General features: G+C 37.3%; 1 protein-coding gene across 1 annotated transcript in view; it reads right to left on the reverse strand.

The window, feature by feature from the left end:
• Positions 1–221: 221 nt before the first annotated feature.
• LOC113239777 (sister chromatid cohesion protein PDS5 homolog B) overlaps positions 222–27,656 on the reverse strand; it is a 46,600-nt gene continuing 19,165 nt past the window's right edge. The window contains exons 5-20 of the mRNA XM_026476889.1: positions 27,033–27,240; positions 25,157–26,044; positions 24,332–24,490; positions 23,335–23,512; positions 22,383–22,571; positions 20,694–20,787; positions 19,657–19,840; positions 18,232–18,453; positions 17,142–17,279; positions 14,042–14,101; positions 13,803–13,962; positions 12,553–12,671; positions 10,663–10,806; positions 10,116–10,280; positions 8,420–8,512; positions 222–1,244 (exon numbers count right to left, since the gene is read on the reverse strand). Of these exons, the coding sequence (XP_026332674.1) occupies positions 1,125–1,244; positions 8,420–8,512; positions 10,116–10,280; positions 10,663–10,806; positions 12,553–12,671; positions 13,803–13,962; positions 14,042–14,101; positions 17,142–17,279; positions 18,232–18,453; positions 19,657–19,840; positions 20,694–20,787; positions 22,383–22,571; positions 23,335–23,512; positions 24,332–24,490; positions 25,157–26,044; positions 27,033–27,240 (3,121 nt within the window). The 3' untranslated portion in view covers positions 222–1,124. The remainder of the gene's footprint in view (positions 1,245–8,419; positions 8,513–10,115; positions 10,281–10,662; positions 10,807–12,552; positions 12,672–13,802; positions 13,963–14,041; positions 14,102–17,141; positions 17,280–18,231; positions 18,454–19,656; positions 19,841–20,693; positions 20,788–22,382; positions 22,572–23,334; positions 23,513–24,331; positions 24,491–25,156; positions 26,045–27,032; positions 27,241–27,656) is intronic.

Raw genomic sequence — 27,656 nt, forward strand, 5'->3', positions numbered from 1 at the left:
AAAGATATTTCAAAACGTAGAACATAATAATATGAGCCTTCCAAATTATATTTTGAAAATTTTTTTTCAATCTTTCGGGAATATTTCGGGAAAAATTTCCACCATTTGAAATTTTTCGGAATATTACCCGACAGTAGAGCAAACTACATCTTCACATAACAATATTATAAACTGTAAAACGGCGGATGTCGCTGTATATTCAAAGCTATTTTTAAAATACTAACAACCTCTCAGGATTTTGTTGTATGACTTTTTACAAAACATAATAAATTTACCAAAAATAAACTTTTTTGGTATTTGACATTTATTACATCTGTATTTGGTGGTATGGTAGAAAGTTCGAACGTATAAGCGTCCTCCAAGACGACCCCATCCCAGCTCCTGCGTTTTACATCGAATTGGTATTTACGCTACCGCTTTTTTTTTTTGTTACTGCACAAAGTTATCACCGTTTAGAGCGGTTTATTAAATATTTTTATTTTTGTACGAAAGCAAAATCTGGTAAATTATTAAAAGACATGGAACTAAAGCTGTTCTTCATGGTGTTTCACGAATTAACCAGTATGCGTCGATATTGTGGTAATATACTAGTCAGCTAGAGACCCACGGCTGAGAAGGCAAGAGACAAGAAACGGTAAACGCGTGTAACACTGAATCTAAAGAACTTAGTAGCAGTCATATTTTGAAGTATGAGAAATTATTACCAATTCATATGAAAATATTAACAAGTTATAAGGGAAAACGATCACAACCAAGTCATCTGTGATATAAGTGTTTATGCAGTGTTGTTAGTAACCGTGGTAACTTGTCAGTTTATCTGGCGGTCTACAATGTGGTGGCGTCAGTTCCCTTTACGCTGCGTTAAGGACAAGTTGATGGCGATTGTTGTCCGGGGACGGTGTATTCTAGTCGCTCATTATCATACTTTAAAGTAAATAAAGTAATCACAATGACATGTTTTAATGAGATTTTTGTCACACTATACAATTAAGACAGCGACACATAACTCTAGGAGGAACACCCATACAAGTTAACCCTTATTTATGTTACGCCACTCTTAATATAAAAAAATTCACTTCCGAGTTCGCTGTTTATGGTGACGTCAGAGTATCTAATAAGTGACGTCACTCCTCGCTGATACTGGTGCCTTTGTTCTGTTCTGCTGGCTCGTCGTCCGCCATGTCCGGGTCCGTCGTGTTCTCGAGGCCGGGCAGTTGAATTTGGGTGTCTGATGCTTGTGACGGCTGGGAAAAAAACAAAAGTAAAGTTTAAATTATGGTAGAAATTGTACAGATCGATAAACTTATCTTTAATACGAACTGTAGCGATCCTAAACTTGGTAACGATAAGCGTACCATTTATTGAGAGCACGTTACCTAACAAATCGATGGACATGTTGGCAAACACGTTTTATCCAACCAATGTAATATAGCAACTTTAGACGCCGCGCTAACGTGTGTCTTATGTTGGATACAAGCAACCGGCAACTATTCTATTTTCATGCTGTGGCAAGCCCGCAACGCGTAGATAGGATTTCATCACTATCAACACGTCCTGATCATATGAAATCGACACATTTGCCGGTTGCGGCAACCGGACGCAGTCGCTGGGTACGGCAATGAATGTGAATGTATTCCTTTCATTGCCACAATACTCAATATGATGATCAGTGAAAGTGTAATATAAAATCTATTATATTTACATAATATTTTTATTATTATATCAAGTTTACGGGACAAAAGGCGTCCTCAAGTTAGACGCTTATAGAAACACTGCAGTGGCGTCACTACTAATTTTCATAGAATATTTATAAACGCAGTTGCAACGCCACTGTCGTGACAGGCGCGCGCCATTTTTGCAGTCACAATTTAGTCCTTCTACAGCGCTTCTACAAGCGTCTAATTTGAAGATGCCCAAACAAGTCATATGCGCCTGATTGCAGCGACACGCCCACCCATGACAGTCGCTGTGCCACTTGAGCCATGCACACGTCGTAGTTTCACGTTTACGGCGCCGTAGAGGCTCAAAAAGCAAATTATTGCATTTATATTGATTCAAATGCGATACAGAGCGCGCGAGAAGCGCGTTCGAAGCTCGTCTGTATCGCGTTTTACGCGAGTTTGAATCGATTTAAACGCGCGAATCTTATATACTCCACTGGAGTTTACACTTAGAATTTCATGTTTCATTTCAAAAACTAACTGAAATTAAGAAACGAAACTAAAGTTAAAACTATCTCTTATCAAAATGCGCGATATATACGCGCGACTACAGCGCGTCTGCGGCACGTATACGCGCGTTTACTACGACACTGAATTTGTGAACTTGTGCAATGGTTTACAAGCTGCGACTGCACCGCGTTTGAATCGAGTTTACGCGCGTCATCTGCGCGTCGTCGGCGCATATAAAATACACCGTGTGCGTAGGCTCTTAGAGGTTAAAAACGCAGTTTCGGACTCTCTCTACGATATTCAAGCATACAGGGTGTTCTAATCAATAATGGCACTAGAAGGCGCCTCAAAATATTCCTTGAGTTTTTAGTATATTCAATGAGTTCAAGAACAAAAATTCATATACAATAACAACGTGTGCATAATGACTACCTAGGTGTGCGAGAGAGATGGAAAGCACTTATCCGTTGCGCTACACAATGACGTATTGTTCGCTCTGCTGTACCAATATCTAAATTAAATTCAAATTTAAGAGAATAATAAAAGAAGTAATAACTATATAAATAAATATATATTAGTAACAACACATATGTTGCTCTGATCCCAAAGTAAGCAACTAAAGCACTTGTGTTGAGGAAAATCAGAAACAACGACGGTACCACAAACACTTAGACCCGAGGCAATGTAGAAAATTGTTTTCTACATTGACCCGGCTGGGGATAGAACCCTGGACCTCAGAGATGGCGACACCATGAAAACCGATGTGCAAGTCACTGGACCACTGAGGTCGTCGATATAACTTATAATAATCTATTACGAATAACTTCTAGTAAAAAAAAATTGCTACTAAAAACAATTTCTGATGAAAAGCTGGAAATTTTTTATGTTAGTGTGGTGGTTAATTGCTAGTGTCGAAATATTCGATAATAGATAGATATATCGATGGAATACATGACGAATGGACGACAATTATGACTTAAAATCAATATTTTCATAATTAAAGTACAAACGCAAAATACAAACAAATACGAACATACATAAAAAATAAACAATAAATAAATAATAAATTAGAATTTGAGTGTTTTGTCAAAAATATTTACTCCCTTTCAAAACAATAAAAGCGTCACCGTAGGTAACCGCTGAAATAATAAATAATAATCACAAATTCGACGGTCACATAACTCTGTGGTTAGACAATCTTTAATTCGGCGGATGGATATCCCAATTTCGATGAAGAAACAACGTTAAATTTAACGAATAAACTCTTCAACTTAACAATAGACAAACAACGAATTGGTGTATAGACAATCTTAAATTCAGTAGATAGATGATATTAAACTCGGTAAATGGACTACATTGATATTATTGATCGACAAACTTTAATTTAGTGGAGCAACTACAATAAATTTAGTGGAATTCGATGTGGTTTCGTGAATTTGACTGATAGACAATAAATACGATAGACAGAAGATATAGAATTCTATAAATATACACACTTAAATGCAGTGGATAGACAATGTCAAATTTGGCAGATACAAAATAAAGGCACTCTTTAGCGAAAGAAACAGCTGATAGATATAACTGAAAATCTTGTGAAGAAAGGGTCCATTTTTCCTTCCATATAACTTGGGCCCAAAGATTACCTCAAGTACTACCTATCATATATTTTTACGGTAAAATTACGGTGAATCCATAAAAAACAAACAAGATTATTTAAAAAATAGGTTAAATCGTCTTTTGCAGGTCTGTAAAAAATATCCAGTAGTTTTTTACAATTTATTCATTACGAGTCCATTATTACATTATTAGAATATACAATAAGGTTGGCTAGAGGACTATGTCCCAAGCTGTTAAACCATTTAAATGTCACTTGATGACACAGTCGATACGTCAAAGCCATTGACATTTTTTATTCCGTTTCTATTTGTGTTTTTGATATATTCATCACTACCTTTTTAACCGACTTCAAAAAAAGGAGGCGGTTCTCGTTTCGACTGTATGTTTTTTATTTGTATATATGTTACGCGATAACTTCATTTTGTGAATCGATTTTGATGATTCTTTTTTTGTTAGAAAGAGGGTACCTCAGAAGTGGTCCCATTGAAATTTAAAGAAAATATTCCACCAGTAAGTGGCAAACTAGTGGATGAATCCGGTTTCCCGCACTTTATAGTAACCGATATCAATAAAACTTGGCAAATAGATGTAATTCCACGAACTTTTGAGGTCGCTTTTTTTAGTACTCTGTACTGCGTTTATGGCTATGTTTTACGGACGTTCTCTCGATCAAACTCGTTTATTAGCTACAATGAAAACTGTCAAATCACGACAATGATAGGCTCCATGGCCGAACGGTTACCATGCCGGACAGCCACGCAGAGGTCCCAAGTTCGATTCCCGGGCCGAGAGAAATATTTGTATAGCCTACATTTATTTCTCTCGTGAGTTTGGGTGTAATTTGTGGTTGTCTATTTGTGTATCCATGACACCCGCGACACAGGGTTTCCCTAGTGCAGGGCTAGGTTGAGTGTGTGCGTTATTATTGTTATTATTATTAATGCATGTTTAGTCGAACGCGTCCTCATTTATTCTATAATTGAAAAATCATCTACATTTTTCAGCATTTTCTACTAAAATTCAAAAGATATCAGTTAATGGATACTTTCCTATACAATTTTAGAAATTTTTTAACATAATTTGTACCTCGGTACACAATCTGGGCCCAAAAATGAAGGGATCCTTTCACTGTTATTTTATTATATATATAGAAGCACAAGCGAGGGAACACAGTGTGATCTTACCCTAGTATCGATACTTCCCGAGCGTCCCAGGTTAAGCTTGAAACAACACATACAGTTAGACGCACACATACTAATACCTTGGAACAATAACTCAAGTGGACTGCCATTCGTGGTACAATTCAGCGCAGTGGGGTATTTAGTACCCATTGGTTACACCAGATGTTGCGACAAGTACCAAATAGCTATTTTTGTTTCACATTGTCTTTGATAAATTAAAGCTACTCTAATTTGTAACGATAACAAACAAATCAACTAGATGGCGGTTATGGCACAGATGTTTTTGGATAGTGCCGGCTATTCTTTTATTTTGTTTAGGATTAGCTCCATCTACCCTTATTAAGAAGCGTTCGTTCATAAATTAGTTTGTAACACACAATACCATCTATTGACACGAATATTTCTCAAAGTTCAGAAAATAATGAATATTTGAATAATATTAAAAGAAAAATACGGTCTTATTATTTTCATATGAAAGAGGAATTAATTGACATCCAGGACCATTTACAAAGTCAATTAATCATTTATTCCATAGGCACAATTTTTACACTTGAAAACGTCATTTTTTAAGCTACTGCTCTGATGCCACAGTCATGATATCAATCTCCTTAAACTTGTCTCTGAGAGAAACCCGAGAGACCTAAACTTATATATTTTTTATTGTTTGTATATCTGTCGCTTTCCACCACATGAGAATCCCGTAGGACATTATACTATGAAAGTAACTAATGTAAACTAATCTAGCAGTAGCAACATCGGGAAGCTCACGTATTCTATGGACTACGTATGCCACAGAGCTAATATATCAACTCCTTCCGGGCTATTGATTGGCGTCATCTACATATAAGATGGAATTTCGACCTTTTTCAGAGTTGAAGATTAGCAGTCCTCTTAAGTTACCGATCTATGCTAATACATAGTAACATGATAGTGTGGACATGCAGGGATATGCAAGTGTGAAGGCGTTACATATTGCCATTAAACAAGTAAATAAACAATAATAATAAAAATAAATACGCCAAAATAATGGCTATCTAAACTCACGGGCAACGAAATCTACCAGTTACTTTTTACTATCCATCTTGGACCTATTTTTATAGTAATTAATATTTCGTCGCCTTACTTTTTCAAACTCGTATCTTAAAGCACAAAGTAATTGGAATGCCAAAAATGCATTCTTGGATTCTTTTATACATAAAAAAAATTTGCAGGCTGATTTCACTTCATATTTAAACATTGGCTTTTACCTATTCTTAAAGTAATACATCCAAATTAATACCCTTGATAATAGAAAGCTTTGGCATCTCCTGAATAATCACTCTTTATAAGATACGAGTTTGAGAGGCATCGATTTGCAACATTATAAATAAATAAAATTACCCAAGCTACTTCAAACTTTAGTGAAATAAGGGCCACATCCGCAAAATGACAACTCTTTAGGAGACAGGCTTAAAGATTATGCGAACGAAATTAGTCGATACCGTTTTTATGCTTAAAAATGAGAATTATTATTATAAAATTACATATATACATAGTGACAAATGGTGAAATATTCGTTTTAAATAGCAAAAGATAGAGAACCAAATTCTATTTTAAAAACACTTAAAATTAGTTATCGTGTACGACTTACCGGAACCCTAACGACACATAGATAAAATATCATTAAACAATTGCAATATTCTAAAACTGGGTTATGATTTTTTACGATATCTCAAAACATTATTTTGTCACTTAGCCGCGTTTTCAGTTAGCGGACGGCATAATTTGTTTCGTGGAGTTCGTGTTATTTTTATGCGATGAAAACATTTGACTTGTGATCACGTCATGTGACTTTATTATACCAAAGGTATGATATTCTGTTAGCTGCCCAATTTGATTGCCCGTGAGTGTACGTATGAAACGTGCACCCAATTCACATTTATGTTACATCTAGCAAGCTTATTACTAACGGATCAGAATAATGCTGGCGCTGAAGTATGCTTATCGGGTAATATCCGAAATAAGTGACTTTTGAAGACGGAGTTTAACACAACTAAGCAGTGATCGGATATTCGGACGCTTATTTACCCTTTTTTTATGATACTAAGTGATGGGACGAAAGAGTGATGAGCCTGTTGGTAAGCGACACGCCTGTCCATAGCAGTGACAGTACTACTCATAACTTTAAATCCCAAAGACCTGAGGGACACTGCCACTGCGCCCGTCACTCTGAAACGTAAGTTGATAAGTCCTATGTGCCTGTAATTTCACCAGTACCCTTACCTTTCAAAACCGGAACGTAGTAATATTCAGATTACTGCTTGGCGGTAAAAATGGGGCTTATTCCCAGTTGTCACCGCTGGCTTTGTTCCCACTAGCGACAAATGGGGAAAAAATCCCATATGTTACCAGGTGGTGACAAACGGGATAAAAAGATCTGGCGGCAAATGGAATTTTAAATATCCCAGTAGGTTGCCAGTGGTAAAAAAAACCAAATGGAATAAAAATCGATTCATCTATCGTCGACCTCATCGTCATTTTCCATCGGGTGAGATGGAGGTCAAATGCGAACTTACATTTTATAGAAAATAATAAGTTTTATCTTAGAAAAGTAATTTTCTGGCGTCGACATTTTCACATACACAATACGAAATGCGCGTGCGTACGATCGGAGCCCCTGATCGAACTAAACGGCGCGCCGATTGCATTTGTCAGCGGCGGCGGCGCCGGCGCAGCGCTCATGTCTAGTCTAAGTACATTGGATGTGCACTTTTTCTGTATTCCTTACTAAACATTTGTTAAAATGTTGTTTTGTAGTTATTTAGTAAATAATATTAATTACTCAATCCGAGAATCTGGAATTGACTAAATCGATTTATATATTTTTATTCAGAATAAAATGTAATATGGACACGCGTGTATCCATATTATTTTTTTTAAGTTTAAGACTATATAAGCGCCCGATTATTCGACCGCTAGTTAAAACTTTTGAAAAAAAAATTGTTTTTATCAATACCTAACCATGTGTACATCTTGTAGCATAGATTTTTGATATTTGCGGAAAAATTACGATATTGCATACTCTGATTAATTGCAATCAGGTTGTTGTATAAAGGATCAAAATTTTTAATCGCGAATTTTTTTTTTTTGTTCAAGTCTGCGTGAAAAGAATTATCAACTCGAGTTTGTTTATTACACCCTGTATGTTCCGGTGACGAAAAGAATAAAAAGTAAAAAAGTTAATCGAGATCAAGTATTTTAATCCATTTTTATCCCTGACATACTGTACCTAACTAATTGATGTAAAATTGAGGCTAACCTAATTGATGCACTCATTTTTATACGTATCCCAGGCACCAGTCTCCCACAAATAAGGTTCAACATTAAACTTACTAATCAGTAAGAATTTCATTACAAAATTAACCTTATATGTTGAGAGAAAATAAATAATATATTATGTTTGTACGTTACCTCGACATCGTTTGAATTCTCCCGCTCGGCGGCGAGGCGTGGGCGCTTCTTGCGACTTGAGTCGGTCGTTTCTTGTCCACGTTTCGGCTGGAACTGGAGACAATAAAATTTTTCAATAGTCAAATCATCTATTTTTTGAGATACTCAGTTACAACAATGAATTTTGAATCACTGTGACCTGCCTTGCGTCATAAATAAAAAGTTTAGTAATTTGTGAATACATTATAATAATCATGCAGTTGGACTGCCAAATAGGTACTAGAAAAACATAATAATAAAATGTAATATAATAGATTTAAAAACATTAGAACACATGACATTAAATGTAATATTTTTTAAAGAAATCTCCCATTTTTTTCCTCTCCACAAGTAGTTTTACTATGTAGTGTACGCCATAAGACCACGTGTAAACCAAATGGTTATAAAATAGCACTTATCGCAATTACTTGTAAATCTAAGGGCTAAACTAGTAATTTTAAAATTTTTCACGTGTCATCATGATCGATTTTGGCCTGATATCCTTTAATAAGAAGAGACTTAGTAGACGAGGTTTCGAAGTTTCGATCCTTACCTTACCAGTTTCTAATTCTACGCATCGAGTATATAACCAGAAATAGAGACGAAATAAGGGCCATCCATCCCTGGCAACAAATCAGATAAATGGACGCTGTATCACTTAAATTTGAAAACAACTCTCGTTTGCGCTGAAATCACAAATTAGAAAACGGGAATAGTACAGCGCCAACAACTGACCTGTGTGTATGTCTCCGTGTATTCCAAAAATATTCTGTATTTATTGTAATAAAGATAATATCTCTAACAATGGGGGCTGTTCCATTCGGTGGTGTGGGGAAAAGCAGCAAAACATCTAATTACAAAATGAACTGAATCACATTTTATCGGTAATTAAATATTAAATATGTATATATTTAATACGGATACCAGCCCGTTGCACCAAGTACCAAGATGTATATATAAATATATATTTCGTCCATTATAGCAAAGCTCAAGTTAAACTGGTCAATTTGAAGTGAAACAATTGACGACACCCATCAACCGTTTCGAATTCGGGCTAGCCAATCGGAGCGCAGTTGTCACAGTAATGATTTGGCAGAATAGTTTTCAAACGAATTAAATGAAATTTCGTCAATATTTCTGGGTATATACTTAATTATTCTACGAAACAACAATTGTTTTATTTCAAAAGACTCTTCACTTGAAAAAACGGCATTCTAACATTCAAACATCTCAATATCACAACTGGCCAATAGTTAAAGGATTAAAATTCGTTTCTCTAACATTATAAGGGGACAGGAGTCTTTTTGCTTTTCATGATGCCAAGTAACGACACGAACAAGTCGTACGGCTGGTGGTAAGCGACACGCCTGTCCATGGCAGTTGCAGTGGCATTCACGAGCTTTAAATCGCAAAGACTTGAACAAAGACGGTACTGCCACTGCGCCCGTCACCCTAAGCCATAAGTTGACAAGTCCCATGTGCCTGTAATTTCACCAGCACCCTTACCCTACAAAACCGGAACGCGGTTTGTGAGCATTACTGCTTGGCGACAGAAATAGGTAAGGTGACAGGACTTCCCTGGACGAACTCTTTCACGAGGAGCTCCACTGTTACGGAAACTAACCTCCACAAGTGTCGTGCATATAGCCTAAAGGTTACAAAATGCTATCTCGCTTACCTGTAGAGCTGGCGGCAGGAACACGCGTGTGTTGACAAAATATTCCGTCTGCGGCGAGAAGTACATGGTAGGAATGCGCGCGTCTGCCGGGAACTCACGAAGTTCAAAGCGGGACGACCGTGACCATATTAAAGACATAGTGAGGTCGCATACCGCCCACATTTTCTGCAAAAGTAACATCTCATAATCGCACGAATTGGCATTTCGACAAATACAAAAAATCTTAAGATACCACTCGAAGCTCGCGGTCATGTTCCTTTGAATACTCCTCCCATATTATCCTCTAGGATTCGCCAAGACAATATTTTTACCATCTTCACGTGAATAAATGAAGAATATTCTCTAACTAGATGAGGTAAGTTTCTCATTGCCTGGTGTGGCCTCAGATTAATACAGAAGAAATTACTTCATTAAAATTCCGCACATCGCTATCGTACCCAGAATCTCAATTGATGACCCATCACCATATTGTTCTCTTTTATTCATCCATTTATCACCTTTCACACAATTGATTATATATAAATATTAACGTAAATAAGCAACGTACGTAGTTTACGGCATCGTCGGTCTCGTTCAAAGCGTCTTTGTGGTTCTTCATGCGCTCAACGAGGTTCTTATAGAACCCATAGCAGTACAGATCGTTGCGGGTTATCAGAGGTTCTAAGATGAACCACAGGCATTGCTTCACCACCTGTAATCAATATTGTAATACATGGTACAATATACGAGTAATGTATGTAGTACAGTGCGTGACGTGTGTGGTACGTTGTACAGGTCGCTATAGGGACGTAACAGTCTCATTCGAAAGTCAGCTTGGTGTTCCGAGCAATAGTTGTTTAAACCTTCACTATTTAAGACATAAGAAATATAGTTGTACTATAGATAATTAATTGATAAATAATGGTCTGTCGTTGGGTTAGATCGGGTCTCTAGATGTGATTGCAAAAAAAAACAGTAGTGATTTTATTGATCAATGACATAAAGAGGGGAACAAGCCTTTTAAACAGGTTAGTGTAATTTTTGCCTCAATTCGGGAAAACGCTGATGCCGGGGAAGAAAACGGGTTGCCAGTTTTCATAAAATTTTAAATAGTTATGTAGTTCTTGTTGATAGTTTTATCGCTTTTGAGAATTTTGCCAAAAATGACTGAATTGTGAATGTTACGACGACGTTCTAATTGTAAAATTGCGTTATTACCTTCTTTATTCTTCTTTCGACAGTAGGTCTACTGGTATCGAGACCAATTTTTATTCATATACATTTTAACATGAATAGCCGCATTTGATTATCTATATTGCGTTAAAATCAAAAACCTTAAAATATGTCCCTCTTTGTATTTTTCATAAACATAGTTCTATATACGTGTATGTATATATGAACTTAAAAAAATAGAGTATTCAAATGAAATTGTGCTCAATAATTGAAGGACGATTCAAATGCAACAATTTCGGCTATTTATTCCATAAGCGCTACCAATATTCAGTCGTCCATCACCAGTAATTACCTTGCTACTTGCAAGCGGGCAACACTTTTGCGTAATGAACTGACACATTACTCCGTCTTCAAAAAATCATTCATTCATTCATTCATTGATACATTAAAAAAAGACAGAGTATAATTTATAATCAGTCCATCGTTCTCATATCGGTGGGTCGATTTAGAACCTTACGATAACAAAGTTGTCGACCGATTTCTTTTCATTTTTATTCACAACATCCGATTCGAACGTCAAACTGTCGTATTCGAAACCGAACCGAAATGACGTCACATCATTTTGATTACTCGAACTTCTCGCCTGGCAAAGGCAACAAACGTCATTCAGAACACAATAATCGAATGAAAGTTACCGAACGTCCTATTGTTTACAAAGCAACAATGTAATATGGAAATCTCTTATTATTTTAAATAAAGACTGGATTTTGTTCAATTTTATTAATTTATTTTAATGCAAAACTAATGCATCCTATATTATATATATATATATATATATATATATATATATTATAAAGTCTAAAAAACGTATATAAAAGGATTTTAATTTTTCTTATAATCTATTTCACCGACTAACTCCGTAAACGCTGTTGGATAACGATATCGTATCCGAATCAAACGTTCAACTCGGAATGTTCTGAATAGCTCGGAAAGCGCCCTTCGATACGAGAATGATATCCAATTGGACGATTCGGTTAAAATATCGAAGAGTTCTGAATCGGGGTACTGATTTGTATTACTTTAAACCTGTTAAATAAGGCGACGAACCCAGACTATTGCATTAACTTGGCATATATTTATTTTAAGAGTAAATTCACAAGGAGTAAGACAAACGATGACAGTTCGTATAAATTAAATCTCATCCGTTTCTCATTGATAACGGAAGAGAATGCACCGAATTGTAATAAATTGAAATGTGTATACAACAAAAGGAATGATACGACACCTTGAGCTCGTTGACATTGTCGTACGCCGTGAAGGCAGGGTCATGAGTGAGCACCGGGACTGCGAACACCAGCATGTAATCCGGAAGGATGTGTGGCAGCTGCGACACGGCGCGCTCCACTGCGCACACGCAATATATCAATCATTATCCTTATCAAGTATTCTACTTACCACTACTACCACTGTCTAGCCCTCTGCGCTGCAAAATTTGCTACACATAATTTTCAAATGATTTTCATCACACTTGCACGTAAATATTATGATTGCATGGTGGCTAACTATGATGCCCGAAATAAAACCTTTTTTCTTCAAATTACAGCTACGGTTGGTAAGGAGTTTTTTAAAATTAGTAGCACGACATACTTCCTTACATAGGAAAGGTTCAAGTTCGCGTAAGGTTACTTAAGTTCAAAATTAAAACATTCGCTTAAAATGTTATCTAAACAGAAATTTAATTGCAATACAGACACATAACACTTAAATACTTATTTTTAAGAAAATCTTATAATTGATTTGAATTATTTTCTGTATAAAAATTTAGCAATTTATTTTTTTACAGTCCGTTATGGCTGTATGCGTCTTCACTTTTTAAAACATTTTAGTTCTAGTTGTATTATCTATGGAATACACAACTAGTAATACATAACTAGTTGGCCATCTGTTGATAAAAAAACCCGCCATTTACAAAATCCATAATTATTGAGTTGTGAACTATTTACCGCCGCCTGCACCGCTGCAGTCGAGAACAGCATTATGTAAACTTGGGCATTTTGATCAAGTCGTGCAAACGGCTGTCGTCCATTTTGTAAATTTGATTATTTTTTCTTAATATTAATGGCATTGCCTTCGCATTTTACCCAATGTAAAGGTTGGGAATTATAGATTATGGAAAAGGTACGGAATTTGAATGAATTTTAATCTGAACGCCAGAGCAACTTTCAATTTGACGATTAGGTTAGTGCTACTATACGTCGCCGAGATTTCGCAGTGTTGACAGTCGCTAAGAAAAGAGTTAATAAGACATTTGATAGTTTTATATAGCAAATTGTACTTCGCCGCTAGTTACCACAATAAGAACTAATATTCTCCATAATAAATAATCATTTATAAAAATAAATAATCTCGTAATATACCTAACATTTTCCATATGTAACATAGTAGAGGATGTCCATATTAAACTCATAGAAAAGCTGTGGAAAGATTTGAGTTGTTTGTGAGAGTAGCATGAGTCCATATGCCATAAGAACAGACCTTTAGTGCCGACAGTAATATTTCGTATGTACTCGCGGCGTCGCACGACATCGGCCAGCATGTACTGCCGGATGACGTTGCGTATGCGCCGGTCCGGCTCGCGCCCGGCCAGAGCGTACATGCCCATGAAGTCAAGAGGTAGGCATTTGTTCGGAATACCCTGAGGACAAACAGTTATATCGTGTCCCATTTTTTTTTTTTATTTACTCATTTCCACGAGTGTAATTTATGCGACGTACCTTTGACAATCCTTTATGTAGTTTCGCTGCAAATGCTTCTCTGACTTGTGGAACTTCGTCCTAAAAGAAAAACAAATAGTTGTTATATCGAAATGAAAGAAAATAAGTTGAAAAACTATACAAAAAAAAAACAAATTACTCTCGAAGCATCTCATTTTAATCAAACGTTTTTCTTTAAACAATGTAATGAAAATATACGAAATGCTAATTAATAAAGAAATTAAACACTTTATCGTTAGGACACTTATCATCATCAGTGACAAAATCGAATTCAAAACCATAATACCATCAGACAATTTAAAAAACATTGTCATTACATTATAGGTTCCACTGCTGGGCAAGGGTCTTCTCTAAGGAGAGGGTTTACACATAGTATAATAAAACAAGTACGGTAACTTCATACAAACGTAGCTGAGAGGTTTGTATGTGGGCGTGCCCGCCGCGTGCTGTGTGTGGACGCACACATTTGCATAAGATCGCAGTGCACTCGCATTACGTAGCATCCCATGCGCCTTACCAGTACTCGCGTTCTCCATCTGACATCCGTCGGAAACAATTACTACCAAATAAGTAATACTCGATCAAATTAAAAGACACATGATGCGAATGACATGTCATACTTCGAACCCTCCTACGTAAACTATCGTATGTCGAAATTTCCAAGTTTACAGGGGAGCGTTTTAAAGCTTTGAACTCGTATAACACGTGAGTTTAGCATTTCTCAGTTTTATAAAGCTAGTTACTCACATAGAGCAATATAAAATCGTAGACATTGGTTAGATGAACAAACACAATTTATTTTATAATAAATTGTGTTTGTTATGCTCATTTCAGTGAATTCAAAACTTTAAAACGCTTCCCTGTAAACTTAGCTATTTCGACATACCATACTTTACGTAAAAGGGATCGACTTGATATTGTCTTTGAGTATTATTATTTCACAGTAATTGTTTCGGAATTACGTTGGACGGAGAACGAGAGTAGACCAGGTACCACATTAATTTGTCTCATTATACCAGAGAACAAAAAGTAACGAGCACGGACACTGTCTGCCCCTCCCTAGTTTTAGATATCGCACCACGCCCCGCACATTGACGGTCACATTGACTGAACAGCAGCAAGGCTGCTTATACCTGAGACTAATGCATATAACATAACTTCGTAAGCTAGTAGACAATGGGTCTCCAATTTTCAATTTGTCTTGTCGATAAATATTACATAGTGATAATTATTAACTGGGTAATGATAAACTTGGATATGCGTTTTCTAATACCTTGGTTACCATATTTAAAAGTACATGTCGAAAATATAAGATTTTAAGTGCTTTTGACATAATTTTTAATTAAATCTTCAATATTTTTCTACTTAGTCAATTAACGAAAAATATAATATTATATCGATATAAGTACCTAATGAACTTGTGTAATTATTAGGATTCTATTAATAGAATTATAGATAACAGATTCGCGTTAGAATTTTCGTTATGTTGCCGCTCTGACCACGTAACTTAATTGTACGAGAAAGTGATAGGTAACCCTGCCACTTCACGCACACATCTGCGCGTGTGCAAATAGCGCCTTGCCGTAGTAGTAGTAGGTAAATAACTTTCGACCGTTGTATAGAGTGTCCGGGGTGTGATTATACTATGGTTTAGACCACTGCGATACAAGCCTTCGACATGCAAGTTTATCACGACGTTTTTCATGACCATTAGGGAAAGGTTTGGCAACTAAACATTATGGTGGCACTTCACATGGCTATTTGAATTTGCATATATTGATAAATTTGGCAACCAATCACCATGTGGATAGCATGTGTGACAAAGTATTAGCCTTGTTTGCCTCTTCAACAAATACAGCAAACACCAAACTCGCATTACCGCGCGCTGGAAGGTTTCTCGACGCACATCAAAGGAGACAATTACACTACCATTTATAGGCAAATACGCAAATAAACTATCCATCTTCTTCTCAGGGTTTATCTCCTATCGGAGGTTGGACAATATCATGGCAATACTGACTTTAAAGGTTGCCGCTCTAAGGAGCGAGGTGGTAGTGCAGCCGAACCATTTCCTCAAATTTTTCAACATAGTATGCCGCCTTCTACCAAAAACTTAGTTTTCCAGCGATTTTACCTTGGATGATGAGCTGATGCTACACTTTTTTCTTCACTTAATTGAGTACTGCTATATTTGTAACCCGATCACGCCACGAGATTCTCAAAATACGGCGGTAAGACCACATCTCAAAAGCCTGCAGCTTCCTTGTGTGTTATACTGTCCATAGTATGGTCATATTCATTATTACTCTTTATTTGGCTCCATGTGTAGACGGCCATATTTGTCAATGTCTGCATTTTTGTCTGTACTTCAGATATTTTCCCAAAAACAACAAATACCCAATAGAGCATGAAAATAGCCATGTCAGATGCTACCATTAAATACGCCCAAATATAGTCTGTCTTTTTTGAAGACGGTGTAAAATGACAGTTCATTACGCAAAACTGTTGTCTGCCTGTAAACAACTAGTGATTGCAGCCGATAAATATTACATCGACTATCGACTGAACATTCGTTACGCTTATGAAATAATAGGCGAAATAGTTTCACTTGATCCTTCATCGGCCAATTATGAGTCCAATTGCTGGGCACAGGTTCATTTGAATTGTTGATTTTTGAAATTTCATTCAAACGTACTTAAGAAGTATGTGTATTAAAAAATATAAATAGAAGACATATTTTAAAGTTTTTCATTTTAATACACAGAATCAAATCCGCCTGTCGCTATTAAAATGGGCATAACTAAAAATTTGGTACTAATTAGACCAACTGTCAAAATATGATTAAAGAATACGATAAAGCATTTGGTAATCATTAGAACGTCGTAAGATTCACAATTCAGTCATTTTTGGCAAAATTTTACCCACTTTCACAATCTATCGATGAAACTGTCGACAACTACTACATGACTATTTATTTAGGAAAACTGGTAACCCCGCAAATGTCATTTTACTCCATCTTCATTAAAGACAGACTATAGTATACGTATTACGCCCCTACCAGGGATATTTATAACACGTTGATTGAAGAGGCAATACTCACAATCATAAGATGCGAGAGATTGTAGAACTGCTCCGCGGTGAACTGATCACCAACGCCCTTCTGCTCGCATATCTTGAGCATCGCAGCGCCGGCCGCCAGGCGCAAATGCGCCATTTCTGCTTTCGTCAGCTTGTTTTGCTAAAACATCACAGTGCAAACTGTTTTAAAACTAAATTACATTTAATTATTAACACAAAGTTGAACACTAAGAAAAAACACTAAAAATTCCTTCGATCCGAGTGGATTCGAACCAGAGTCTTCTAGCAAACCGTGCTAGACGCTATGCCAAGTAAGCCACGGAACGATCCAACGGACCTTACGATTTCTTTTTCTGATTTTTTGTGCTTGTTGCAGATCTTTGTTTATGGTTTTTAACGACTTTTTTGCCATAGCACCATTTGTAAGAAATTTATATCTTCACTAAGCCAGGTGCCTTTACAGCTACCAACAGCCGACTAGTGATGTCGCTTTAACAATTGTAATTTTTAAGTTTTTATTAAATGTCACGATGTTTCACCATGATATTCAATTATTTTTGTGAAATTGTTCCACTGATTTGTTATAATTATTAATACAAACATCGAATACTAAGAAAAAATTGATGCGATCCAGCTGGATTCGAACCAGCGTCTTCTAGAACGAAACAAAACGAACCTTGTTGAAGATCTTTGTTTTTCGTTTTTAACGACTTTTTTGCCAGAACATGCTGATTTGCTAGACTAGCATTACATTCAGTTTTAACAGTGGTAGGGATATCACTGTCAAGAACATTCAGTTTATGTTTATTCCTCAAATTAATAAAATAAACAACAAAAAAAGTCGAAAATGTTACAAAGGAGAGAGGCGTGAAACTAGTACCCAGGAGGCTTTAGGCATCGTTTCCCCGAAAGAATACTAAAAACTATCAATCATCGGCCACAGAATTAAAAAGAGTCAGACATTTTTGCCTCGGTCTATCAAGTAGATTTTATTAGAACATGAAAATATAAAATGAGTGAACTTATGAACTGAAACAGGCTATGAACTGATTTTCAAGTTTACACGGTCATCGTTTCTTATCTTTATGTCATCAGTACTTAATATCATTTACCTGTAATAAGTCACCCTTGTGCACAATAAACGCGTTCAACATGCGGAATGTCTTCTGAGCTGAGAGTTCATCCTTTTTGAGACCGAGTAGCCATCGTGCCATGCATTTGAGGCCTTCTAGCTTGCACCTGGTCTCCTCTGGCAGTTGCTCTTCGTCACACCATTCGCCTTCTGGCGCATTTGTGCCGCCACCGCCTTCGCGGACTAAAAGCTCTTTTACTATCTGTAATAAGAATAATAACATACAACAATAACACTGTTAGGCAATAAAATTTGACAATTGGTTATGGATAAGCTATAAACAGAGTTAGTGATGCCACATGTAAAAATTCTACCGAGTTAAGTTTTCCTTCAAATGGTAGTATAATTAACTGAAAGCTGCTGCAAATCATTATTTTAATTATTTTTAATCGAGGCTATCAGCCCAAAAGTGGTGTAACCTACATTTTTTTCTACGATGTTATGTTATGGATAGACGACATTTGGTTTAACCTCCTAAAACCCTAGTACATCAAAACGTATATAACATGTAAAGTGATTCAGATCTAGGTAATATTATTCCCATGATCACGCAAACGCCCAATGTACATTATGATGAAACTATCGCATTCAAATTAAGCGCTATATATGCTACTATACGACCACAGACTATCTAAAAAAATACGTGTTTCATACGAAACTGGGGCGAGCTTGTTTGCTTGGGTCTGTAGTATGTAATTATACTTAAAATAAGTTTCTCAACATCCTCGGAAATCTTTGCATTACTTTCAAAAACGAACACGGAAAGTTTGTCATTTATGGACCGTGCGATTTCTGACCGGCCAAGGCCTTCGAACTAAGTATGAAAATCCGTTCTCCACTTCCACTCTGTTTGCTGCTCTAAACTTTTAAATCTATCTACTAATAGTGAACTATGTAAACAGTATTCGTAAATGCGAGAATTTAAAAATACCTATCTGTACCGCATACTTTAAGAAAATGCCGTAAAATAAGTGTTTTGGTATATTCCGTTTTTTATCTTTTTTGTATTTTCGTCGCGAAAATGAATTCTAGTGAAGTCTAAAAGCGATTATAAAAATACAGTAATGGGTACACATTGCGATACATCACTAGAAGTTCAGCAGATATATATAATATGTCAAATATTACTTTCAATTTTAATTAATATTTTTTAACTTTTTCTATTGTAGATTTTATTATTTCGTCACATTGTTTGAGAAAAGCACTGCGGATCAATTGGAACGGGGATTGCTTGTATCGTTTCAAACTCGGCCTTGTAACTTATACTCGTACAGCAATCCAATACTTCCCGGTCTCTGCAATAATGTTTATATAAAGCACGTAGAGTGTTTAGCGCTTCACTCATTGTAGTTTACTGGTTCTTAGGAGGTTAGAAAAAATGTAGGTTAATTATTTCTAAACTTACCTTCCTAGAAACAATATTCTTAATTTGCACAGGGAAGTTCTCGGGCAGGTTGTGAGCGATGTGGCCGAGAGTCACTATGGCCGTGCGGTAGTGGTCCGAATTGGGCGTGAGGGTGGCCTTTAGCGTCTCCAATATCTCCGTGAAGATTGCGCAGCGCTGATCGGGAACGTTCACGAAGAGACACCTGGGAATGTATTGACCAATGAGAATTTAGATTTTTATGCCGTGTTCACATCGAGTCGACTACCGCCTTTTAAGCATGAGAATTCCGTTAACGAAGGCGGCGAAGCCGACGCGCAGTTAACAGTGTAAACAGTAAGCTGTGTAAACGCGCCATTACTATTATATCTGTAAAGCTGAGGTAGATAAATACAACGGTCCTTCAGTATTAGTAGTATTAGGGGTGCACGACAGGAGCCTCCCAGGCATCAGGTTATCCAATCGTGTGTCACGATCGGCGAGTATAACTGCCTCTGTGGCCGAACAGTTACCATGCTGGACCGCCACGCAGAGGTCTCAGGTTCGATTACCGGGCCGGGAGAAATATTTGTATGGGCAACATTTATTACTTTCCTGTGTTTGGGTGTAATTTGTGGTTGTCTATGGCACACGCGACACAGGGTTTCTCTAGATTATTTAATTTCTTTAGCATCTCACGCCGATTGGCAAATTCATTCACTTCGGTGGCAAGCATTATAGTGTATGCCATCAATACGATACGAATAGTATTAGTACATAAAATTCGTTTATTGTCGTTGCTTTTAAATAAATTGTTCATAAAAAATATATTTTAAAAGTGTTGTTCGTTTTTAATAGTTACTTTTCTTAATAATAATAAATTAAAATAAAATAAATAATAACAATAGCTATAATGGTAGCTATAGTTATTATTTAAGTAGGGATTTATTAATTTTATTCGATCAACTTGTTTATTATATTTTTCTGTAGTGTCCACATTCGCATGCCGTGCCATTGTTTCTACTTTGTTATATTTAATTAATGTCTTGTTAGTTGTCTAAAATATAAAAAAGACGTACCTGACAGCGTTCTTGGCTTGTTTCGGTGTACCAACTTCGGCGTAGGCCTTGCACAGTGTTATCAGTTTCGGGAATAACGCGGGACACGCTTCACCTGCAAACAATTCAATAAATCGTAAAGGTTTTTAATTATAAATAATAGACACACCCTTGGCCAGAATTTCACCTGATAATGATTTGCCTAAAAAAGGCATTTTTTCGTTCACTCTCACCTTGCACATAGTATAATAAAAGCAAAAAAAAAAGCGTCGAACAGGCGGAATTTGTCCTAACTTCGACGCGTTTTTTTTATAATATCAAGTGACGGGTCGAACAAGTCGTGCGCCTGATGGTAAGCTACACGCCTGTCCATAACAGTTGCAGCGCCACTCAGAGCTTTAAATTGCAAAGATCTGAGGGTCACTGCCACTGCGCACATTGATATTTTTACACCAGGATCGCGCATTGGTATTTTGATTACGGAATATGATTATGAAATAGAAATAAGACACTGAACAATTCTGAATTTGAGGCACTTTTATTGAAACTGCCACAAACACAACAATAAACACGTTTATTATTATTGATTCAAGTTTCAAAACAACGAGCGACCGTTTCAAGTCTATAACTCTAGTGAAAATGGGTACACATAAACGCCAACTTGAACTTCTTAAAAGATCACCATTTACCCGAACGTTGCGTAACTTAAATATGATCACTAATTTCGTAGATATATGCTGTTGGTCTTTGAACGAATTCATAAAAGTAAACTCCATACAAGCTGCACTGCATCTTTGTATGGAGTTTCCATACTTGTTGTATTATACGATACGACCTTGAGTAGCCCTTTATTTTTAACCGACTTAAAAAATGGAAGAGATTCAATCGATTGGTTTTTTTTATGTTACGTGATTACTCCAGAATTTGTGAACTGATTTTGAGAATTCTATTTTTGTTGGAAAGGGGTACCTCAGTAATAGTCCCATTTAAATTTGAAGAAAATATTCCACCTCTAAGGGTGGCAAACTAGGTGATGAATTCGGTTTCGCGCACTTTCCGGTAACTGATTTCAACAAAACTTTACAAATAGATGTAATTTCACGAACTCTTGAGGTCGGTTTTTTTTGGAGATGGATATTCGTGTATTTCATTTATTTTCCGTACGCATTAGGAAGGAGGAAACAAAACGCTTAGTACAAATGGATGCTATAACAACGCCATAAGTAGAACTCTCCATAGACTTTCTAGTTTGACGACCTCGATGGCCTAGCGGTTTGTATTATGGACGCTGGATGAGTAGGCCTCGGAGTCGATATCCGATAGGGCCAATTCGGGAAATTAACTTTTTAAGTTGATTCTGGTCTGGGTGTTCTGGGTTGTACCCCGGAGTGAATTCCGTCGCTCAGTAGGGCTAACACGAGATGCAAGATCTCTATGCGAGAATTGGAGTATCTCTCAAGTATTGCTCTAGTCGCGCCGTCGTGGTAACCCTAATGGTACTCATAGCACATGGAATTGCCCAGTTTACGACCAGTTTCCTTTGCTCTGGTACTCATAGGGCAGAGTTTGAAACCATGTAACCGATGTGGTTGTCTGACACATTATTATTATTTGACCAAAGAAGGAACGATGAGGGTAGAACGAAACTGAAAAGTTAAAAAACCGACAAGCGAGTCTCTTTTCTGCAATGGTCAAAGTAAGACAACTTACTGAGCGGTCTGTATTTGCCGAGGAAGGTAAGCGCGGCGAGTATATGAGGCGCGACGCTTTCGTCATCCATCTCGAGCAGTGACGTCAGCCGGTTCAAAACGTCCTCGTGTAAGAAGTGAGCGGGGAACACGAATGACAGCATCACCAGGAGCTTGAGTCCGCGTTCTGCTGCAGTCTTGAGATCTGTGCCTGTAAATGAAAGGTTTGTTTGTAACCGATATCGGTTTATTTACCACCCGTATACTGCACACAGTCAGTATTGATACTTTTAAGTTTGCAAAAAGAATAGCTGCTGGTAGTGACAGTTTACCATCCATATACTGCACACAGCTAGTATTAATACTTTTAAGTTAGCAAAATGAAAGGTTCACGTCACATCATGGCAAACAAAAAGCTGCTGGTAGGGACAGTTTACCACTCATATACTGCACACAGCTAGTATTGATACTTTTAAGTTAGCAAAATAAAAGGTTCACGTCACATCATGGCAAGCAAAAAGCTGCTGGTAGGGACAGTTTACCACCCGTATACTGCACACAGCTAGTATTGATACTTTTAAGTTTGCAAAATGAAACACATTAAGGCAAAAAAAATGCCTGCTAGTAGTGACAATTTACCACTTGTATACTGCACACAGCCAGTATTGATACTTTTGAGTTTGCAAAATGAAAGGTTATGTCACATTATGGCAAACAAAATTGCTACTGGTAGTGACAGTTTACGTAACAGTTATGTCGCGCTGCACACGAGATAATTTCAACAAGATTTTTCTGACGATATTCATCGAATAACAAGCAGATAGAAAAACACGTTTAACGAGCAAAGCACGCGCCTGACTGAGCTCTCACGTCGTGTCACCCCACCCCTCCCGCACCGCGCAGCTACCTTAGGAACCGACTCAGTTAAGCGGTAGGTTTGTAGCGTAGCTTAAACCGCACGATGTAGTGCTTACCGCACTCCTCAGCGATGGAAGGGTCCGTGCCCTGAACGGCGCCCTCCACGTACCCCACCAGAATGAGCAGCGACTCGTGATCGATCATCACCGAGCTCACGCGCTCGAGAAGCATTTTCACGGTGTTGTAATAGAGGTTCGTCATTATAGGATGACCCAGCTTCTTCAGCACTGCAGACTGAAAATAATATTTATTATTAATATTATTAAACTATTTATTATATGATACAGCGTAAACCGGCAGACGACAAGGCACAGTAACTAATAGTTTTCGTTCAGGCTTTACTTTGCGGAAGTCCAGAAGTGAGAAGTTTAGAAAATAATTTTAACTCATCAATATTCAAATAATAGTACAAAGAGAAAATACTGACTTCTTATATCTCACATCCACGGCCATTTACATTGTATAAACTACTTCCAGGCTATTGGTCAGCGCCATCCAGATATAAGACGGAATTTTGCCCTTTGTCAGGGTTATGATTTGTATTTTTATTTTATTTTATTTATTTATTTATTTATATCAGGTAACAAAGACCCATGTATGCATACCTTATAGACTAACATACATAACAATATAAAAACAAAATACACCTATATTATATATACCTTAAAACAAACATACATACAATATAATAATAAAAACTAATCTACACGATTTCCCTTATCGGCGACGTGTGGCGCAATCTGGTGTCAGGTAACCGGCCGCGGAATCGCCGATATATGACACCCTTCGGCCAAAATTCCTCTTTCATGAAGGTCGAAAGATGTTCGGTCGGTATTGTGGAGATTAGCAGTCGTCTTGAGTTATTTGTCGATGCTAACATGAGACAGGTATAGAACTAAAAGATTTCTCCCTTAGAACTTTTTGGTTAGGTTAAGTATACATCTTCCCCGAAATAACAATAAACATATACATTGTTTTCAACAGACCAACATTCCAAACTAATCATTAAACGAAACCTTTATACAAAATATTATGAAGATTAGTCGTACTCACAGTGGTTCTAACACAGTTTTCGCAACTGACATTAGGATTGAGGATGGTCTCCATGCCCTGTAGTAGCTCGGGGGCTTGCTTCATGTGTTGGGAGAACTTGTTCAGAAACTCCTGAGCCTTCACGGACTCCGGGAGAAACTTTGAGCTTATGTGGAGGACCTGCAGTGGAGGAAACGACCACTTATTAAAAAAAATTAGAACCGAAATATTTTCCTATAACAAATTTGTTTATGTTTTCTTAATGCATTCATTGTTTTTCACTTTCTAGATATTCGTCAAACTTTATTTCTTTTTGTGTTCAAAATTGAATCAACCGCCATCTTGGGGCGTTCGCCATATTGCGTTGTTTTTTTATAATATCAAGTGACGAGACGAACAACAAGTCGTGCGCCTGTTGGTAAGCTACACGCCTGTCCATGTCCGCGGAGGCGCGTACTGACACCTTCAGTGCGATAATACGCAAGAGATCAGCCTCCCTGATGCGACGTTTTCGTGATGGTTCCAACAGCCTTCTGAATTCAGTTTGGGAACAGCCGGCTTGCGCTTTTTGGAAGCACTGGAACCTAGTGCATATGGGTTCCAGGGGCTTAGTTTATAATTTAATGTAGTTTATTATTATTATTATTATTGAATTGTTCATACTAACATAGGCTATAAGATTTTGTAACTAACACACTATGGACATGGTCTGAAATAAATGAAATTATTATTATTATTATTATTATAACAGTTGCAGTGCCACTCAGAGCTTTAAATCGCAAAGATCTGAGGGGCACTGCCACTGCGCCAATTAGCTTGAGACAAAAAATATATTAATAACCTTACCTTGGCAATCATTTCTTTCTGCACAGCGGGCGTAGGCGGTTTTCTATGCAACTCGATCCACTCAGCCACAGTCCTGCGAACAGCCAGCTGGTGTTTCTGCAGTTCGATGAACGCCTTTGTCGCGTTGTCGTCCACGTTCGCCATCAGGTAATACAGTTTCTTCATACGTGTCTCCGCAGGCAATGTATACGGCACCAACGATGTATTCAATAATCGTTCCACTAACAATCTGTCTTCCAAAGCCGTCATGTAATATCCGTGAAGAATTTTGTCTTTAATCCATTGAACAGCCTTTTCTGTAGCTGGAGGTACGCGTTCCTCTGTCAAGAATTTCTTGTAAATCATAGCGAGACCAGACATAGCCTCCTTACGAATCTTGAATTTTTTGTCCAGTGTCCTTTCCTTCACGAATGTGAGGAGATCCTCTGATTCTGCAACCGCTTGGAACTCCCTCTGGGCCGTAGCAATGATAGCCATTACAACTTCATAACGTACTTGTTCGTGGGCGTCGTGTTGCCGCATTTTTAGAGTATCTGTTATATCTTTACGTAGCTCAGGGTGATGTACGAGGAAATGCATGCAGTACTGCACGCATTTAATACGAACCGACACTGATATATCGTTGAAGCGACCTAAAAAGGCTCGCCATAGCGCTGGATATTGTTTGGCTAGGTCCGAACCGGGTTCAGAGAACATTCTAGCGAGTAAGGCGACTCCGCTGAGTCGCTCTTGGAACTGAGCCGACTTGAGTTTGCACTCGAGTTGAGGTAGCACTGACATGAGTATGGAGGGACATATTTGATTCAATTCGTAGATCAACTCGTACACTTTGGAGAAAATTAGAAGTCCTTTCTCTTCTTTACCAAGTATCAGGACGTGGTTGAAAAACTGTAAAGAATTCATTTCGTTCTATAAATAATAAAATAGGTGTAATTTTTAACCGTCTTCAAAAAAGGAGGAGGTTTTCAATTCGACTGAATTGTTTTTGTATGTATGTTACTCGATTACTCCCGCATTTGTGAACTAAATTTGATGATTCTTTTTTTTATTGGAAAGAGGGTGCCTCAGTGTTGGTACCATTTAAATTTAAAGAAAATTTTCCACCTAGGGGCAAACTAGGGGATGCATTCGATATCACGCACTTTCCGTTAACCAATTTCAATAAAACTTTAAAAATTAAAAACAGAGTAATTCCACGAACTTTTGAGGTCTGTTTTTTGATATAAAAAAGTTCTGTGTTTTTAGTTTATTGAATGTCACAATGTTTTGCTATCATGATATTAAATTATTTTTTTATGCAATTACTCCACTAGTTTGTTATAATTATCATAACAAAGATCGAAACACTTAGTAAAACTCATTCGAACCATCACCCTCAGGCAATCCGTGCCAGATGCTCTGCCAATTAAGCCACGGAACGAACCAGCACGCCCTACGAATTCTATGTCTTTGTTGTAGATCTCTGTTTTTGGTTTTTAATAAAATAGTCATTTCGAACAAAAATTTTATGAATACAAGACAGTTCGCCCTCCTCATGAAAGAATGGCAAAAATGGAGTTACGTCAAAAACGTTTAGTGCTCTATTAAAACTGCTCGACTAATGTATGTACTACTATATACGTAGATAGAGTTACAAGAATTAGAGAGATAAAATAAATTACATATATATTTTTTTTTCTGTATCTAATGGAGCAATAAACATTTTTGACGTAACTCCACTTATACGATTCTTCCATGAGGGGTGCGATTATTGATAACTTTTTATACAAGATGTATTTATTATGGTTTCGTTTCTTGAGCTTAACAAGTCATGCTCTGAATTTTTTTTGGAAGCTGCATCAAGCCTCAGATGACAATGGCCAATTGTAACACTTACCGCTTGAATGTAAGGTTCCAACGTCTCACTGGTCTTGATTACCAACTCCTTGGCAAGGGAGTAAGCGTGCTTATGCTCGCGCTTGTTAGGCTCCACGAGGTTGATCAAAATCACATTGAGAAGCTCGTTTGACACCACGTCTGACTCGGTGATTAGCGGGCAGAGGACATCCAGCATGAAGGACTTTACTTTCGAAGAGTGCTCCCCACTGGTGAGAAAAATCGGCACCATCAAAAACCCCATTCGTGAAGGCAATCATGAAATGTAAACCAGCATGGCTGACTGATTGAAAATAATATACATGGTGTAACAGAAAAATGCGACCATACAACAATTGGTAACCAACGATAACAAGCAACTTAATGAGAAATAAATACATTGGCATCGCGTACAAAACATGTGCAGTTAATCAAATGACTGTAATGGCGTTTTTAAATTAGACGCTTATAGAAGCGCGGCAGTGGCGCCAATGTGGCGTTGCAGTCGCGCCACTGCCAGTTTAATACAAAATTTAGAAATGTAGATGCAGCACTGTCACTGTCGTGACAAACACAGTTAGTGAATTGAAACTACTGAAGCGCCACAGACGCGCTGCTGCCGCGCCACAGACGCGCTGCTGCCGCG

The sequence above is a fragment of the Hyposmocoma kahamanoa genome, unplaced genomic scaffold (assembly GCF_003589595.1).
Source record: "Hyposmocoma kahamanoa isolate Upper Pololo Valley unplaced genomic scaffold, ASM358959v1 116, whole genome shotgun sequence".
NCBI lineage: Eukaryota > Metazoa > Arthropoda > Insecta > Lepidoptera > Cosmopterigidae > Hyposmocoma > Hyposmocoma kahamanoa.